The sequence below is a fragment of the Symphalangus syndactylus genome, chromosome 8 (genome assembly GCF_028878055.3).
Source record: "Symphalangus syndactylus isolate Jambi chromosome 8, NHGRI_mSymSyn1-v2.1_pri, whole genome shotgun sequence".
NCBI classification, from domain to species: Eukaryota; Metazoa; Chordata; class Mammalia; order Primates; family Hylobatidae; genus Symphalangus; species Symphalangus syndactylus.
The window spans coordinates 26,446,880-26,466,693 of NC_072430.2; the positions used below are offsets into that span (position 1 = coordinate 26,446,880).

General features: G+C 48.5%; 1 protein-coding gene across 4 annotated transcripts in view; it reads left to right on the forward strand.

Moving 5' to 3' along the window:
• Window positions 1-19,814, forward strand: part of TTC7B (tetratricopeptide repeat domain 7B) — a 278,705-nt gene that overhangs the window by 220,308 nt on the left and 38,583 nt on the right. For all 4 annotated transcript variants that reach the window (XM_055288412.2, XM_055288413.2, XM_055288414.2 and 1 more), the window contains one exon: window positions 5,545-5,685. In XM_055288412.2, coding sequence (XP_055144387.1) covers window positions 5,545-5,685 — 141 coding nt within the window. The remainder of the gene's footprint in view (window positions 1-5,544; window positions 5,686-19,814) is intronic.

Below are 19,814 nucleotides of genomic sequence, written 5' to 3' on the forward strand. Positions count from 1 at the left end.
GGGATTACAGGCGTGAGCCACCATGCCCAGCCTGTGCCTTTCCTTAACAGAATTATTGGTGCTGGGATTCCTTTGGATGATGAACTTTGGTGGAATAGGGCTCACATGTGATTGCCACAGCTGAGGTCTATGTGAAATTCACCATAGGTGTCATGTGCATTGGAAAAAGGATTTTTGGAAAAGCTTCACCTGCAAAGGCAATTTGAGCTAGCCATCCCAGTGTCCTACTTGTGGCAGGCAGGGTTTCTCAACAGCCCTCAGTGTACAATAGGAGCATGGGTCAGAAAACCTCAGGAGGGTTTCAGAGCTTGGACTCATGGTACCCTGAGATCAGTGGCCTTGGTTCCCCTTGGTTCCTGGTCCTCTTGGCCCATGAGGAAATGCCTTCCCATCACAGTTCCTAGGTCCTCAGCTGCCTTCCCCCCTCCTTACCCCCACACACGGTGATGGAGAGAGGAGCCTAGAAGGAAACCCTGGCTCAGAACGTTCTTCAGGTGGCACTTTGCCTCTGTATCAGGTGTCCAAGATAACGTTTTCGGTTGAGGATCTAGGTGGGAGGGCAAGGAAAGCCACTGGCTTGTGGAAATGCAGATGGCCTCCGCTCCTGGATGTCACATGCCCCTGCACCATTCGGGCCGTTTGACGACAGACCTGTGCTAGATTTCAGAGCGAGCTCTCACCTGTCTACGTCAGCCCTCGGTACAGTGGGTCTTGCAGTGGCTTTTCAGAGCCCCTGTGTCCTGTGACTGCAGGGGAGAGGCGCATTGTCTCCTAGACGGAGCACGGCAGCCGCTGCGCAGCACACAGTCCTGTGGGCTCTGGCAGTGGCGGGACCTCTTGAAGCCGGTGGCAGATGAGAGATGCACCATGGCCCAGGTGCTCTCCCTGGCTTACCTGTTGAACCTGATTATTTGGAAACTTATTTCTGCAGAGCCTTGGATTTCAAATTGGAAATATGTCCTATATTCTAACTTCTGATTCCTTTTTCAAGCCTCAGTTTGCCCATTGCCACCTTAAGTTAATAGTGCTCTCATTCTGATGTACGATGCAGGAACATGTTTGCCGTGGTGAGAAAGAAAGGGTTCTTTAAAAATGTGCTTGTTAGAGCCAGTGTTTCCAGCTGTTCACCTGTATAAGTCAAAATCCAGTGTCTATATAGTCACTTACCATTTCAGTTCTATGAAACAATAAAATACAGTACAGGGGTTTTTTTAGATGGAATCTCACTCTTGTTGCCCAGGCTGGAGTGCAATGGTGCAGTCTCAGCTCACTGCAACCTCCACCTCTGGGGTTCAAGCAGTTCTCCTGCCTCAGCCTCCTGAGTAGCTGGGATTACAGGTGTGCACCACCACACCCCGCTACTTTTTGTATTTTTAGTAGAGACAGGGTTTCACTATGTTGACCAGGCTGGTCTCGAACTCCTGACCTCAGGTGATCTGCCTGCCTTCGCCTCCCACGGTGCTGGGGTTACAGGCATGAGCCACCGCGCCTGGCCTGCTTGGTTTGTTTTTTAACCAGCTGTATCCATTCTGATTAAAGTGATGTTTTTCCTTCCCCCTCCTTCCAATACTAATTCAATGGAAGACTTTTATTTGTTGTGTTATTTTCAGGAATAGTAGATACCAACTTATATAATTTCACTATTGTTAGTTATGTGCTATTTTTATGTGAGTGCCCTAGCATTTATCCCTGGTTCAGAATATGAAGGCTCTCTGCCCTGATGAAATGTGTGTACCAAGAAATTGACTAGGTTCTAATAATTGACAGGTTCTAATAAACCTGTTATCCTTCTCTATATTTTAATTTTACATTGGGGAAACGTCCATATTTAATTGGAGCTATTCACCACTGTCATTTTTAGTCTGGATTGTTGGAAGTGATGAACACTACACTGAAGTGCCCTTTGAGTGGGTAAAGTTTCTGGCCTCTGAGCCGTTGTTAGGGGGGAAGAGTAGAGCACACGTGCATCCAGAGAGGGGGCCGCCCTCTTCTGAATTTCAGACAGTGATGTGTCTATTGACAGCACTCGTTCATTCCCTGCACACTCATTTACCTAATACCTAGTGTGGGCCTGGTATTGTTAGTCCCTGAAAATCCCTGTACTGAGGACGTAGTTCCCATCATCTAGACCCACACAGTCTAATAAGGGAGACAATTACATTAACTTTAAAACACGTGGTCTGTGCATTGTTAGTGACAACCGCATAGAAGCACCAAGGACCAGAGAGTCTCACTTATTGTAGGGAGAAGTGGAAGACTCACAGCAGCCTTCCTGTAGGAGGTGGCGTCAGAGCTGGACTTAGAGGACAGATTTGGAATCAGACTAGTGTTTGTGTTCCGGTTAAAGATTAGTACATATAAAGTGCCAGTCGCAGAGCCTGAAACATGGTATGTTCTCTAAAACTGACAGCCACTACTGCTGTCATCATTGTCGCCATCATCATCATCATCTGCCAGACCTTATTCATAGTAAAATATATTGTGCTAGGAATTAATTGATTTAGTTGTGTATAAATATCACAAAGAGAAGAAACTTTGGCAGTAGTTCTGATTATTTGTGGACCAAACAAAACAGTTCATCCAAAAACCAAAATTAGCTCCTCCAAAAGTCACAAACTCTTGTAGCAAAAGCTTCACAGAACCTGGTAGAAAGTGTATGGAATGTTTCCAGAGCAATAATTTATTGTTGTTATTTTTTAATGAATTAGTAAGTGAATATTTTAAACATACCTGTTAAAACATGTTAAAAAAAAACATGTTTTTACTTCTAATGTGAATATCAATAGACATAACTCATATAAACAATCTCTTTAGGGTCTTCAATGATTTTTTAGAGTCTGAAGAGATTCTGAGACCAAAAAGTCTAAGAACCCCTGTTCTAGAGAACAAGGTCCTCCTGGAACTCTGTTCCCCAGGTGACCCTTGTGCTGCAGGGAAGCAGGAGAGCTCAGGCTGCCTGGCCCGTGTACAGGCTTTTTTTGACCAAATATTCATAACATTTGCTTCCTGTCTCTCCAAGCGAGTGGTTCTCAGTCTTAGCTGTACATTGGAATCACTTGGGGTGATTAACAAAGATGCTAGTCCTCACCCCTAGACTGAGTGATGTGGTTGGTCTGGGATGTAGCTATAACATCATGATTTTTTAAATCCCAAATGATTTTGATGTGAAGTTAAGGTTGAGAACCACTGTTCAAGCCAATGAGAAGGTAGCCAACTCGGTAATGGCAGAATAGGGCAACAACAGCCTCTAGATTACTCATTTATTTAACTATCATTGCTACTAAAAATCTCGGGGAAACTACATCAAGTCCTTGTTATCAAAGTTAAAAATATTACTTTCCATAAAAAGGTGACGAATAAGAAATTTTGACAGCAGTTTAATCATTTTGCTATGTAGATTTTTTAAAAATAGTAGTTAGACATACTTTGTCTAAACAAGGATAGATTCTTAGCACACTTCCTAGGTTCCCCCTTCATATACCATCAATTAGACTCTTTTTTTATTTATTATATATTTATTTATTTATTTTTCTGAGACAGAGTCTCACTCTGTCACCCAGGCTGGAGTGCAATGGAGCGATCTCGGCTCACTGCAAGCTCTACCTCCTGGGTTCAAGCAATTCTCCTGCCTCAGCCTCCCGAGTAGCTGGGATTACGGGCATGTGCCACCATGCCTGGCTAAGTTTTATATTTTTAGTAGAGATGGGGTTTCTCCATATTGGTCAGATTGGTCAGGCTGGTATCAAACTCCTGACCTCAGGTGATCCGCCCACCTCGGCCTCCCACTGCGCTCGGCCAATTAGACTCTTTTATTTATTTATTTATTTATTTATTTATTTATTTATTTATTTTTTTGAGACAGAGTCTCGCTCTTTCGCCCAGGCCAGACTGCAGTGGCGCTATCTCTGCTCACTGCAAGCTCCACCTTCCGGGTACATGCCATTCTCCTGCCTCAGCCTCCTGAGTAGCTGGGATTACAGGCACCTGCCACCACACCTGGCTAATTTTTTGTATTTTTAGTAGAGACGAGGTTTCACCATGTTAGCCAAGATGGTCTCGATCTCCTGACCTCATGATCCGCCCGCCTCGGCCTCCCAAAGTGCTGGGATTACAGGCGTGAGCCACCGCGCCCGGCCACTAGACTCTTTTAACTCAGCCTCTGAGTTCCGTATTGTGCAGCAGGACTTGTTAGACCTTTCCAGAGGCTGCTCTCCTCTTGGTCATCCTTGTGGGCACTGTCGGCCCACTCTGATTTCCATCCACCAAGGCCTCACCAAAGGATTCAGGTGCATTTAGAGGCATCCATGTTACCATTATATTGGAGCAATCAAAACATAATATGGATGGCGCATCTATTCCTGTGAATACTCTTTAAATTTATAGATGATGAGTGCATTCCAAAGCACAACTGAAATTATTTTTATGCTCACAATTTTGTATTATCAAGAATATAACTCCATTTATTTTGTAGTCAGCATTTATCTTTATAGATTATTACTATTTTAAACTTTATGATGAGTTGGTAGTTACCACTCTCAATGTTGGAATATTTATCTCCATACTGAACTTTTTGATGAAGTACAAATTAAGAATGATGCAGGTGAATAGAAATATTAAGTTTCAAATTTGAAACAACTGAGAATCCTGCTCTTGATTCTAAAACCGCATCTCCAAGAGTGTCTGTTGGAAACAGGTGGGAAGCAAGCCTCTGTTTAAGGAGGTGGTCTCTAATCATCAGGACCTCCGAGAGGTCAACGTGAAGAGAAATGAGTTTTGCATTTTGACTTGTGCACTCCCCCAACCCTTGACTAGTGAACATGCTCAATCGAAGCCTCTACTTAGCCTTTCAGGACAGCAGGTTTTACAGAATAATTAGGCAGGTGCATATTCTGAGCCCCAGGAGTCTTTGCTACAAACCCATTCCATCCCATCCCCTGCTAGTCTAGCCTTAAGGATAGACATCTGCTTATTCACAGGGCAAAAGTGTGCTTTTTTTCTGCAGTTTTTAAGTCATGCCTTAGAATATGGTTCTAAACTGAGGGTGTAGCCCACCTCTCCAAGGCCAGGCTTGCACTAATAAAATGGGAAGTTGCTGGGTTTGTCTTGAGAATGGCCAGTACATCTACTCCAAATGCTACCCCAGGAGGCAAGTATATTCCTCCCCCTACCCTAAGTTTCTAGGTTTAGGCCCTTGCAGGGGTGCTTTGTAATGTCCCCTTATAGCACTTCATTTATGTGATTTTTAAACACTAGTATCATCACAGCTGTGTATCTGGCCCCCCATCTCCCAGCACTCACACTGCTAGGCTGGGCTCCTGGAGGGGGCATGTGCTCTGTTTGTTGACAAAAAGATTAGCTAAAGCCCAAGGATGGAAACTAAGGCCCCAGGCCATGATTGCCCACATTTCCTTGTGGACAGTAAATCTTAGAAACATCACGGGGGAAGGGGTGTGTTGTGTTCTGCACTTGTCTGTGTGGGAAGGGGTTGATTGGTTGGGTCTGTTCTTTCGCTCCTGATAGAGTCTTCTCAAAAACCTCTCACAGGCTCCGTCCATGCCACATCAGTAGCAGCCTCAAGAGTGGAGCAGGCACTGTCAGAAGTGGCTTCGTCTCTGCAGAGCAGTGCCCCTAAGCAGGGCCCACTACACCCCTGGATGACGCTGGCACAGATCTGGCTCCATGCAGGTACCACTCCGCCCGTACCCACAACCCGCTGCTGTGCCAGAGCCTGGGCGCTTGCCTGTTTAGCCCATGCCCCTCATTAGGAGAGATCAAAGCTTCGCAGTCATGCACCAAAATGTTACTACTTCTTTGCAGGAACCACGAGTGACTCTATATGCCCCGATCCCTTTCCCCTGCCTCGGTGCTCTGGCACAGAGCAGACATCTAGGAAAGTTTTCTGGATTTGAATCTAAGGATTCTTGGAGAGTTTGCCATGTGGGGTGCAGGGTTTGTGCTATAGAGACTGTCTTTGTGAGTGACTTAGAGTCATAGCTGTACCAACTGGGTAGATTTGAGTTAAAGTATTTAACTCAGCCTCAGTTTCCAATTCTGTATGATGGGCTTAGGAATAGCACCCATCTCCCAGGGCTAATGAGTGCAATGCCTGGCACATCTTGACAGTGAATTCTTGGAGTCCCTGAGAGAGGGCCAGGAGGTGTTAAGGACACAAATGTCTTTATAAAGCCAGGGAAGGGGCTGTGTATTTGGTGCCCCTATGCTCCTATGCTCCTCTGCCCCTCTCTGATGGCTCTCTCCGTAATTTCATAGAGAGACAGCAACAGCCTCTGACCTGGAGACTGGCCCGGAAGGGGGGCGTGAGTGCCCCTTCCCCAGTTCCCAGGGCACTCTGCTGGCTCAGTGATGCTTCTGCACCACTAAAAAGCCCAAAAATAAATGCAGTGTCCAGGCTTTTTTTTTTTTTTTTTTTTTTTTTTGAGATGGAGTCTTGCTCTGTCACTCAGGCTAGAGTGCAGTGGTGCAATCTCAGCTCACTGCAACCTCTGCCTCCCAGGTTCAAGCGATTCTCCTGCCTCAGCCTCCCAAGTAGCTGGAATTACAGGCACCCGCCACCATGCCCGACTAATTTTTGTGTTTTTAGTAGAGACAGGGTTTCACCATCTTGGCCAGGCTGGTCTCGAACTCCTGACCTCGGGTGATCCGCCCACCTAGGCCTCCCAAAGTGCTGGGATTACAGGTGTGAGCCACCGTGCCTGGCCTGTGCAGGCATTTTAATAACGAGAATCCCACTACACCTCGCTTCCAAGAAATAATGGCTGTGGATTTACTTACCTATTTATATTTCAACATAAAAGGTAATTCCCCTCCTCAGGTTTCATCACTTCATCTGTACCGCCCTACCTGGGCCTTCTCAGGCTTGACTCTTACAGTGCGTGGTGAAAGCCCACATTTGGCTGAGAAGAGTGCTTATTATCCACCAATTGTCCTTCTGTTGACTCCTTTTTTGCCAAGGCTAATCGTATGATATTCCACCCTGTTTGACACCACTGGCAGGCCTTCGCATTGAAAACTTGTTTGGATTTACCTGGCCTTGGCATGCCACAGAGCCCAGCTCAGTCAGCCTTTTCTGTGTTGGCATCTTCAATTGCACCACAACGACTACCATAAATTAACAAATTATATTCTTCTAAGCAGAATACAAAAGGGGTGATTCATGAATTCGCAATTGTTCTTCTCTGCTGCAGACGCCTGCAGCATTTGGCCTCTTGCTTAGAGAGGTCCCAGACATTCTGGCTCTGAGGGCCAAGGAGTAACAGTAACGCCTCCTCCACAGCTCCCTTATGCAAAAGTCTGGTCCCTGGCTGAGAACTCTGATGCCTGTCCTACTCAGTCACCCCCATGAACAATGACTACAGACAACAGAAAGGGAAGGAGTATGGGTTAGTGTCCAGGCCAGGTAAACCTGAACTGGTGAGGCTGGTGTAGGGGCAGGGTTGCCTTTCAAATTGGTCTCCAAGTTGGGTTTCTGAAGTGCTGAAGTCTAAAACACCAGAAGGGCTGAAGGCCATCCCTCCAGGGTGGAACTAGCTCCCCTGACCTCAAAGGTGGTGCTTCTCTTGCTTGTTTCTCGGAAAACTTAATGAGCTGAAAGTCAACATATTCCAGGAGAGCTCCGCGTGGTGTCTTGCTGCCCCCAACTCAGTTATCCAGAGACTTTGCCCCACTTTGCATGGCCTGCCATGACTGTTGGGGAGGAAATTTTGCAGCTGATTATTAGAATATTGAAGAACTTAATGGCTAAGATTCAGCTGGGAGCTGTCCTTTCATTTTATCTTTTCGGGGGGTTGGAGTCTCACTCTTTCGCCCAGGCTGGAGTGCAATGGTGTGATCTCGGCTTACTTCAACCTCTGCCTGCCAGATTCAAGCAATTCTCCTGCCTCAGCCTCCCAAATAGCTGGGATTACAGGTGCCTGCCACCATGCTCTGCTGATTTTTGTATTTTTAGAAGAAACAGGGTTTCACCATGTTGGCCAGGCTTGGTCTCAAACTCCTGACCTCAGGTGATCTGCCTGCCTCAGCCTCCTAAAGTGCTGGAATTACAGGTGTGAGGCACCGTGCCCAGCCTTCTTGGAGCTGTCCTTGAATTTTAATATAATCACACGAGATCCATTTCTCATTGCATGGCCCATAGGACAGAGTCAAGTTCTCCTTCCTAGCGAATGGGTGTGGCTTTACTATTCTAGAAGGTGGTGGAATTGAACTGTGGAAAGTGACTGTAGACCGTGTAGACCCTGAGCAAACTGTGCTGTGTGCATACGGTAAGCATTACGTGTAGGACGAATGAATGGAGTTAATTAGGATCTGTTTGGAATTTGTGCCATATTGACTGTTTCAAAGCAATGACTTTGCTTGAGTCAAGATTTAGAATCATATCATATACTCACATAGTCCTTCAAGAGGAAAATTTAGAAGAAGACAGTGTCCACTGCACTGCCAGGTTTTACCTTATGTGATTTGAGCTGCACCGCTCTGAGAGGCAAAATAAATGTGACTCAATTTTTTGGCAGTTCATGGAAACCAGGTAACTTCTGTTTCCTGTGTCCATCATCAGCTCCCACAATACTGCCAGAGCCCATAAGTTTTGTAAGCTTTAGAAGAATTAGTTAGATCAAGGCCTGACACCCAAAGCCATGGTGTCTGGGTGACATTTGTGGGCCTGTTCTCTCCTGGTGGTTTTTTCTGGTGAACTGAGTACAGTGGGAGCTCGTGATGGGAGGACAAACTTTGTCTTCTTGTCATTATTCCCTAAACAATATAGTATAAGAACTATTTAAATAGCATTTACATTGTATTAGGTGTTTTAAGTAATCTAGAGATGATTTAAAATACACAGGAGGATGTGCATAGGATAATTTAACATACACAGGAGGATGTGCACAGGATAATTTAACATATACAGGAAGATGTGCAAATCCTGCACCATTTCATATCAGTGGAGGTGGACCCAGATTTGAGGCTTGCAGGAAAGGTCACTTGGAGATGACCTTGGATTTCCAGCAGAGAAATCTATCATAGCAGAGAGTCCCTAGGCCACTTTTCTGGGCATGTGCACGGCAAGGAGATAGTGAGTAGGATACCTGTGCCGCCAGCTGCTTTGTAAGGGGACAGGCCCAGGAGACAAGGGATGCTTGCCCACAGCAGGTCCCCACTTTCTGTGTGAGAGGTGCTCCCTTCCATAGGTCCATGGCACACAATTGAAAAGCCACAAAGTGAAAAGGCTCCCTCTTATCCCTGAGCCTCAGTCACCCCCGCCACAGGCCACCACTGTCACAGGTTCTGTGCATGTTCCAGAAATCTCACATGCTGGAGAAATCCACCGCCCCCTGAATGTGCTACCCGGTAGGTCAGTGCACATCAGCACCTGTAAGGTGACTTATACTTTGTCACAGCTACAGAGTATGTCTACTGTATGGTTAGACCATCATTTAACCAATACTCTACTGATTAACATTTAGATTTGAATCTTAAATTCAGCTGATAACATTTAGATTATTATGACAATTTGTGCCATATTGACTCAAAGCAATGATTTTGCTTGAGTCAAGATGTAGAATCATATCATACATTCACATAGCCTTTTAAGGGGTAAATTTAGAAGAAAACAGCTTTCACTGCACTGTCGGGTTTTACCTTATGTGGTTTGACCTCCCCTGCTCTAGTATTTTGCCATCACAGATAATGCTTCAATAAATATCCCTATACACAGTCTACCCTTTACATTCTCGGGTTCTGCATCCATGGATTTAGCCAAACTTGCATTAAAAATATTTGAGAAAAACGTGTCTGTACTGAACAAGTACAAACTTTGTCTTCTTGTCATTATTCCCTAAACAATACAGTATAAGAACTATTTAAATAGCATTTACATTGTATTAGGTATTTTAAGTAATCTAGAGATGATTTAAAATCATCTCTAGTCACAGGAGGATGTGCATAGGATAATTTAACATACACAGGAGGATGTGCAAATCCTGCACCATTTCATATCAGGGACTCGAGCTTCCATGGATTTTGGTATTTGAGGGAGGTCCCAGAACCAATTCCCCATGGATACTGAGGGCCGACTGTGTACTTTTTTTTATCTGTAAGATAAACTCTAAACAGTGGAACTGATGGATGAAAGGGTGTGTACTCTTTAATTTTGATAAGTTTTGTCCATTGCCTTCCACAGAATTGTACCAGTTTACATTCCAGTCAACAATGTGCTAATGTCTACTTTCTCACACCCTTGCCAACACAATGAATTCTCAGAATCCTTGATCTTTGCCAATCTGACAAGTAGAAAATGGTATTTCAGTTTTCTGTCCGTAGCTTTTGACCACTTATCTTCTTAGATACTGAGCTTTTCCTTTATATTTCTAAGCATTTATTGTGCGTCAAAGAAATCTGCCTTGTCCCTGAAATAGGTGCTGTAAACATCTTCTTCCAAGGGTTTTTTTGTTTTGTTTTGTTTTTTAGTTTTTGTCTTTTTTGCCATTTTTTAAAATAAATTTATCAATTTTTTTCTTATGGCATCTGTGCCTCCCATGATATTTGGAAAGCAACTACCCATGTTTATGGTTTCTTTTCCTAAAAGTTCCGGGTATCTTCCAGTGCCATTTGTCTATATACTATCCTGTAAAGAAGGTCAGAGGAAGGTTATTTTCTCCATTTCTGCAATGTGGGAGCCCAGGCTGGATAGAATGAGCACCTTTGCAGTCTCGCTGTGCAGAAGTCAGGAGAGCCCCATTACAGCATGGGATGTGGCACCTCAAGACATGGTTCCTTAGGAGCCATTCCTCATCTTCCTTGAGTGCACACCTTACTGCTGGCATTGTAAATTCGCATGTCCACAGCCCTTCAGCACTGAGCCAGGTCTTTTCCAAACCAAACAGCTTCTTGGTGCCCATTTTTCAATTTCCACCTTGGGACGGCAGCTAAAAATGACTTTGCGGTAGGTGGTTAATTTCTGCTTGTTACTTACTAATAATTATAGCTTTCACTTTGGCACCTCTCATGGTTGAAACCAGCGGCTATTCTTAGATGTGCAAGATCAGATTTTCTGATTTCTGCTGGAAATTTAAGGCTGTAATACTCTCACAAAATCCTTGGCCCTGGCCTGGCCTGGCCCCTTTGCCCAGACTCCTCCCAGGCACCAGAGGTTGCATCAGCAGGGTCTAGGGGTAATCCCATAGCCTTGCCCCGTTCGTGATGAGATGAAGACATCTCCCAGACAGGTGGTGTGTGCAGTCACTGTACAGGGAGCGCCTGTGAGAGGGAACACAACGTCCCTGAGGGTCAAGCCTGTCCAGCTAACGTTTACCACACACTGTGGATGTGTCAGATGCTATTCCAAGGACTTTAATATGTCTTAATTTGTTCAGTCCTCATAATAACCTTATGAGGTATAAATACCCGTATTCACCCCATTCCATAGGTGAAGAAACTGAGACACAGCTATCAGGTCACTTGCCTAAGGTTACATGGCTAATGAGTTAGAAAGCCAGAATCTAAACCCAACCAGTGTGGCCCCAGAACCCTAGCTCCAACCCACAGTAGGCACTCAGTTGTCAACACAGTATCGTCCAGCATCTTCACGTGCCACAGTGGGGCAAGGCACTGGAGTCGTATGGTTATGAAGACAGACACAGCTCCTGGCCTTCATGGCATTTGCAGATGTGAAACAGAACAATGACAGAAGCACTTAACTCCTTGTGCCGAGTGCTGGGGGGAGCACTGTAGGCCCCTGTGACCCCTCATAACACAAGGCCTCCTCCAACCAGAGGAGCCAGAGGGGGCCTGCACACACTTGGGCAGTGACCTCAGCAGTGACTAGCACCAGGTCAGGGAGGATGGAGACATAGAATAGCACGTGGGAAGTCCTGGGGGCAGCCTGAGCTCTGAGTGTTAGAGGAATGCTGGTCCCTGGGGCATGAACCCTGAGGAGTAAGCAGTAAAGCAGCCAAGGGGAGCCAGGAGAAGGGCCCAGGCTCAGGTCATGCCAGCACCCCTGGTAGCCATGTTAAGATCTTTTACTTAATCCTAAAATCATTGGAAAGCTACTGAGGGACTTGAAGCAGGAGCATGAAAGGACCACATTCAAACTTTCAAAAGATCACTCCAAACTGGGCACTACTCAGGAGGCTGAGGTGGGAGGATTGCCTGAGTCCGGCTTGGGCAACATAGCAAGACCCTTCTCCGGAAAAAAAATCACTCCAGCTAAATGTGGAGAATGGGATGGAAGGCAGTCAAAGTGGACGCCAGCAGAGCAGGAAATTGGGATCATTGGTCCAGGTGGTGGAGGAGAGCAGCTTGGTCTGCGGTCTCAATGGAGATGAAGAGGAGGGGACCCTGAGATGCCTTCTGAGGTGGAACTGATGGGACTTGTTGTAGGTTGGATGTTGAGGGGTGAAGGAAAAGGAGGAATACGTAAGAAAACCTGAGTGTGGGGCTTGAGTCTGTGGGTGACTGGTGACACCAGACACATGCGAATTTACAATGCCAGCAGTAAGATGTGCACTCAAGGAAGATGCCATGAGGAAACCTGGGGAAGAACTGATGAGTTGGGGTCAGGGAGGCAGAGACTTCAGAGTCCCACTTGAGCTTGGAAGCGTCGGGTGCCTGAGGACAAGGAAGTCAGGATGCCAGACAGGCGGCTGGATGCTCCGGTCTACATATCAGATCTGGGCTGGAAACATACCTTTAAGAGTTGGGTTTTAAAGCCCCCTTTAAAGGCCTAAGATAGGTGCTAAGACGGCCTAAGAAGAGAATGTAGGTGGAGAAGTGAGACTGAGCCCCTCCACATTTAACGCTTGGGGAGCAGCCGGGTGCCGTGGCTCATGCCTGTAATCCCAGCAGTTTGGGAGGCTGAGGCGGGTCAATCACCTGAGGTCAGGAGTTCAAGACCAGCCTGGCCAACATGGTGAAACCCCTCTCTACTAAAAATACAAAAGTAGCCAGGTGTAGTGACGGGCACCTGTAATCCCAGCTACTCGGGAAGCTGAGGTAGGAGAATCGCTTGAACCTGGGAGGCGGAGACTGCAGTGAGCCGAGATCGCACCACTGCACTCCAGCCTGAGCAACAAGAGCGAAACTCCATCTCAAAAAAAGAAAAAAAGCTTGAGGAGCAGAGGAAGAGCCACAGCAACTGAAGGGGAGTGGTCGGCAAGGCGGGAGGAAAGCAGCGCAGACGGCATCGCGGCAGCCAGCGGTGCGGGAAGGAGCCCATGCAGTGAAGGCGAGAACCTGGGTCTGACTCATCAGTTACAACCCTGGCCCCGCCGCACACTAGCAGTGATACCTGGGCAAGCTATTCCCACTCCCACTGAGCCTCTGTGTCCTCTGTTAAAGGAAGAGAGTTAGGACAACCACATAACATAGCAAACACATAACAACTACTAAAAGAACGATTTTTAAGGAGGATGTGGCCAGTGGGCAGTGCCGCTGAGAGGTTGGGAATGGTAGAGACAAAAGCATTTGCTGGACCTGATGTATGGGAGTGTTGGTGATGGTGACGAGACTGGATTTAGTGGCGCGGTGGAGATGGATGCTGTCTGGTGTGGGTTGCAGAGTAAATGGCAAGTGAGGAAGTTGAGGCATAGAAGGTGCGCAGTTCTTGCAAGAAGAATCCCTCTGGAGCAGCAGTGAGGGATGTGATGGGGAGCCTGGGGCTTGAAGGGGGCTGAAGCCCATTGGAGCATGTGGACTGGGTGTGTGGAGCTGCATCGGGACTGAGGAGGCTGAAGCCCATTGGAGCACGTTGATTGCCCACAGGGATGATCAGGTAAAAATGAGGCCCTCGGCATCCAGAAGAGAGGAGGGATGTGTGGAGGTGAAATGAATTCCTCCAGCAAGAGTGTGGTGGGGTCCAGGGCACAGGCAGAGGGGTTGGCTCTCAGCGACGAAGGCAGAAGAGACACAGAGTGGACGGAACAGAGGACACAGATGAGTTGTCGTTTTGGTGGCCAGAAGAGACTCGGGGTCCACTTGGCTGGCTTCTGACTTCTCTCTGAATGATTTGTCAAGGCAGCTGAGGGGATGGGTCAGGAGTCAGAACAGCGGGGCTGAGGGCATGAAGGGCTAGCGCCTGTCACTGCTGCAGCTAGGGGAGGAGGAGCTTGTCTTGCTGTGCCACGGAGCCCCTGGAGAAGGGATCCCTCTCAACAAACTGACACAGCCAGACGCAGACTCAGGGACTAATGGCAGTTGCACAGCCCGACCCTGGCAAAGACATTTGGCTGGGCCTTCAGTGAGGCCAGAGCCTGGGCTGTGCTCAATTTGGGGACTTCAGGTCCCAGCACGGGGTCTGGCCCAGAGAAGCTCAGGGTAGGTCTGCACCTGAAGACAAAATCACTGACTCCTTCCACTTGCTAACCCTCCTCAGACAAAAAAAGAATCAAGGCTAAGTCCAGTGAGAGCCGACAGAGTTGAAGGCCTCTCTAGGCCTTGAGGGCTTGGAAGGGTGACAGGAGACCCATCAGGACACAGGATCCCTTTCTGCTTGGCCCTTGCGCTGATTTTTATGTGAAAAAGAAGGTGGGCTCTAGGAGCATCCTCTGTGCTAGCAGACACCCTGCGTTTCAGGTGGGACCCCTCTGCCCTCAACAGCATCTCTCTTTAGGGAGGCAGGGTCAGGGGTAAAGGACATGGTTTGGAGGGGTCAGGGAGCCTGCCGGCTTGAGCTGCGAGGTCGGGAGGTACTTATTGCCGTGCGTCCTTTCCGTCACGTTTCTCTGCCAGGCGCAGGTGAGGTAGAAGATCTCGGGGCTGTTCTGAGGGCTGCCTCCAGCCTAGACTGCTCCTTTGTGTGCATTTCCAAAAGATGTCCCTTCTGAATAGACTAAGCCCCCAGAGGGAGCAGCCTTGGCTAGTGGAGAACACCTTTGTGAGAAGGAAAGGGCTTCCTTGCATTCCTCCGGGCTGGTGCAACCCTGTCCAGGCACACAGCCTGCAGTGGGGCCCAGGCTGGTTGTCAGCCCCCTCAGCCCAGTGCCTGTGCACACCCTGCACAGCCAAGCCCAGGGCAAGCCCCTTGCAGCTGACATGAAGCAGGGGCTTGACAAGCATTTGATGAATGAATGAATGAATGAAGAATGAGGAAACTAGACCTGCGTGAGGTTCTGGGTGCATCTGGCACCAGGTCCCCCAGCCAGGAACACCACTTCACCTCGAGAGAGAACCCTTCACAGTGTAGCTCAGCCCTTTTAGGATCACATCTCCCGTCTGGTTCAGCAAACGGTTCCAGGAAGCCCTCTGTGGGCAAGGCAGAGTTAGGGTGCGAGGAAGGAACAGGCTTGACCCAGCCCTGCAGGAGGATTGGCACACTTGTGGCTCACTGTGACAGGGCAGATGAGGTTGAGGGGTGTCCCAGAGCACACACAAGGTAGAGGAAGAATGTGAGGGTGAAAAGTGCTTGCCTTGGGTTTCTGGGGGGTCCTGGGCAGAGGGAAGCTGAAAGGCATTTGGGGCAAAAGACGAGGTTGGAAAGGCGGCAGAGCCCTAATTTTGAATTTTAAATGCCAAGCAAAAGCATATGGGTTATGTTCATGCCAAATAAGCTTTGTACATGGTGGGGAGATTTTATCCACAACATTTTTCATAGTAACCCAATAGCAGGGACAAATCAAGGGTTCCTAAGAGAACATTCAGAGCTTATGGAGCTCTCAAAATAAGGTAGGAAGTATCCACACCCCTTACCTTTGGTGAGAGGCAGTCAGCCACCAGCAGCCAGGACAGAATATCTGTCCCTGGAACCTCTTTGGAGAGTGACCTTCCAGACCCTGCCCTGCAGCTGGAGCACTGACCTTGTGCTGAAGTGCATTCTTGTTGGCAGCTGATGGCGTTGAGTTCCCAGAGCCTGCTTCGCTGTGCTTCTGTTCCTTTGGTACCAATTCTTGTATCTCTTAATAAGCTCACAAGGCCCTTTATTTTCTTTAAATTGAATTCACTCGTTGGTGAAAGGAACAGGGAGATTTCATTTGCTGTTGCTTCCCTGGCCTTCACCTGTCTTCGTTGACCTGTCCCACAGAAGTGGCTGCCCTGCTCTGATCCACACCCAGCATTCATTAATCTGCAGACTTTTCTTGAGCACCTACGAAGTTGTGTCCTAGGGGACCAGCCTCTAGATCCTCTGCTGAGGGATACAGAGATGACTGTGACTAGGAGTTGTCTATAGTTTAGTGAGAAAGCCATACTGTTTCTATGTGGGGGGCTTTGGGAAAGTATAAATGATATTCTTTTCTTCCTGAGTTCCAGACCAATGAAGATGAGGGAGGCAGATGGAGATCAAATCCCCAGCTCTGCTACTGGGGAGGCTGGGTGGAAATATGTGGTCCTTGTTTGGGTGGCGGACTCCCAGGAAAGAAGGCTTTTCAAGTAGTGCAGGTTCATAGTCGATACTTGTGGCCTCGTTCTGTCCTAGAGGCCCAGCCACATGCCTAGGCAAAGAAGGCTACATCCTGGGGTGATCTCAGAGGTGGTGGGAAACCTTAGAAATACTTTCGTTTTCCTCTCCAACTCCATCTCAACCTACCTGATTGGTGTCTGAATCCCCACCACTAAAGCTTCATTCCTGGAGCCTAAGACGTTGTGCCCCATGCAAGTGCAATTTTCTCTTAGAGAGGGAATGCCTATTCAGAGTCATTGTCTTAAGGGGCCATGGTGAAATGGAAAGGCTAGACCTGGATCCCCCAAATACTCTGACCCAGCGAAATAGAGCTGCGGGGCTCAAATGAGTCTGGTTATCTCTTCACACCTCAGCTTCCCCACTCTGCGGTCTCCAAGAGAGCTTAGGCTTGACTAAGAGTTACCCTCACCATTCGTGACTTGCTTTGAGCTCCAGGCTTCCTGGTGAATGGAAGTTGCTGGAGGAAACCCAGGCACTGGTATAAGGCCTGTGCTCCTGACGGATGTGGCAGGAAAATGCTCAGCCTATGGTTGATCCCTTGGCACGGCCTTGTCTTGATCCCTGCCACTCTTGTGTTGTCTGATGCCTGCCACTGCCCTGGGAGAGCTGTGGGCCAGGCACAGGCCCCCCACCTGACAGGTGGACAGGCCCAGAGAAGGTGACCGACTTGCCCAAGGCCACACACGAGGCCCAGGGCCAAGAACCAAGTCCTCCATGTTCTCATGACACTGTGGCTTGCAAATTGGAAACCCTAGTGTTCCCAGTGGTGCCTCAGAGGCACAGAGAGGAGGACAGACAAGAGGTAGCCACACTGCCCACTCTTAGGAGTATTTTGTATCCTGGGGTAAGAGCTCTTTGGAAGAAAGAGCCTCCACTGGTGAAAATGGTTTGAAAATCACTGCAGGACATTGTGCCTTCAGTCTTTCCTTTTGAGCTGAAAATGGAGGGATTTGGGAGCAACCCTAGGCCGTGCATTTTCCTGCCACATCTGTCAGGGTCACAGGCCTTATCAGAGCCATAGGTTTCCTCCAGCAACTTCCACAGCACTGAAAAGTGCCATGGAGGGCTGGATTCTTTCCCTTTCCATCATGATCCTGACTTGGTTCCGTCTGCGTCTCCCGTTTCCCCATCACATGAAGGGAGCGAGAGCATCAGACCTGAGGCTTATGCAGGCTCGGCGACCAGTGAGATACTTGGAATCACATTTGGTCTCACGGAGGACCCCTGGAGAGGAGGAATGACATGCACACAGTCTTATTGACATTTACGGCTTTCCCCACGTTGATTCTTATTCTGGGCATATTCATCCCTGCTCTCCCATGTCGGCCTTTGTTCATAATGCTCTAAGTGGGAGAGGCTGGGCGGCCTCACCAGCCCACAGCATCTCCAGGATTGGGATCTTGGAAATGAACTCACTCCCAGCTTGGCAGCAAGGCAGGAGCCAGGCGTGCAACGAGAGGGACGCTCTGTCCTGCTCCCCTGTATTGCCGCCACACTCAAGAACCAAAACCTCAGTGGGCACACATTTGACTCTTTGGTGAGAGCGTCAAGGGAATTGTGCTACTGAAAGGCATATCAGACAGCCTGATGGTGTCATTAGGAGGGTGTTTGTCTCCCAGAAGGGAGAGGTTTTGCCTGGTCCAAACTAAAGGACAGAGAAATGTCTTCTTTGTCCCTATAGAGTCCCCTGTGTATACAGAAGTTCAGGAGGTACCTTCTAAGTTGAGTCTCCTGAGATCAGGAGGCAGGTGCGGCTAGGCGGTCACCTTCAAGGCTCAGTGCATGGTGCTGGAATTGCCCGTTTCTGTGTCTGCAGGAGTCACCCAATATGCCCCTCCACAAGCCCCGGGGCCCTGTCATCTCTGGTGAGGAGGGACTGGCAGGCGCAAGGACAGACAGAAGGTACTGGGTGCATCTGGGTCAGGCGAGGCCCGCTTTTTCCAGGCCCTTCTCTTAGGGAGAGAAGGCCTGGGGAGTCAGTCGTTGGTACAAATATCATCACCAGGGAAGTGAGGTATTCCAGGGAGGGACCTGCCAGGCTGATTGAGGTCAAAGGTCAGCATTATCACCAGTAACCACAGCCATGAGATACACACCAGCCATTTCCCCACCCCTGGGCCTGAAGCTGGGAGCCAGAAAGATGGATCTGCCCCATCGCCTGCCAGGGCTATCCCTGGCATACTCGAGACCTCACAAAAATACTTACAGGGACCCGGCTATCAGGAGCTGCAGAAGCTGGGCTTTCCTTTCAGCTGAGGTGGGTGGTCAGAGAGCTCCCTGGGACGGCGGGATCCATCTGGGCCCTGAAGGAGGCTGGAGTGACGGCTTTACAGGCACAAGCCACAGAATCGACACAAGTGTGGAGACAGGGACACCCACTGTGTGTGCAGAAGCAGCACTAGCAAGGCCAGAGCCCAGGGGTTTGGGGAGGCAGTAGGAAGCAGTTAAGGGCAGTGTGCCCGGCTCCCAAGGCCTGCAGAGGAGTTGGATGTCTCCCTGGGCCAGAGGAGATGCTGTTCTCTGTGGGGGCTGCAAGCACAGGCTCCCAGCCAGGTGGCCGGGGTTCTAATCCCAGCTCTGTCTCCAGTTTGCCCTGAGAACTCGGGCAGGGTATTCACGCTTTCTGCACCTCAGTTTCCTCATCTGGACAATGGGGATAAAATAATAGTACCTACTGGATCACCATGCAGATACAATGAGAACTGAGAAGGCCTCTAGGTACAAAGCACATGTTTAATAAGTGTTAGCTACTACTGTTGTTAGTTACTATTCATCCATTCAGCAATTCAGTGAGCTCTGACTATGTGCCGGGCACTGTTCTAGTCCCTGGGGATGCAGCAGCGGGCAGCACAGACACAAACCCTGCCCTCATGTCACTTACAGCCCATATTCCCGTGGGTGCACACAGACAGAAAACCAGAGCACAGGGCCTCGGCCTGGCTGCCTGTTGGGCAGGCGCAGAAGCCACAGGCCCCAGGGAAGGAGGGCTTCGGAGCAGGTGGCTGCCACCCCAGAGGTTGGCCTCAGGGTTAACCTGGCAGCAGATGTGGAGGACAGGCTCATGACCAGGGCAGGAGGCAGGGAGGGGAGTCTCTGCATAATTGAGGCAGTTTCCGAAGTGGGCTCCGGGAGATGACACAGTAAGGTGCACAAAGAAAATAGTAAAACTTTCTCGTTTCTTTTTGTTATTGTTGTTTGTTTGTTTGTTTTGAGACGGAGTCTCGCTCCGTCACCCAGGCTGGAGTGTAGTGGCATGATCTCAGCTCACTGCAACCTCCACCTCTCAGGTTCAAGTGATTCTCCTGCCTCAGCGTCCCTAGTAGTTGGGATTACAGGTGCACAACACAATGCCTGGCTAATTGTTTGTATTTTTAGTAGAGACGGGGTTTCCCCATGTTGGCCAGGCTGG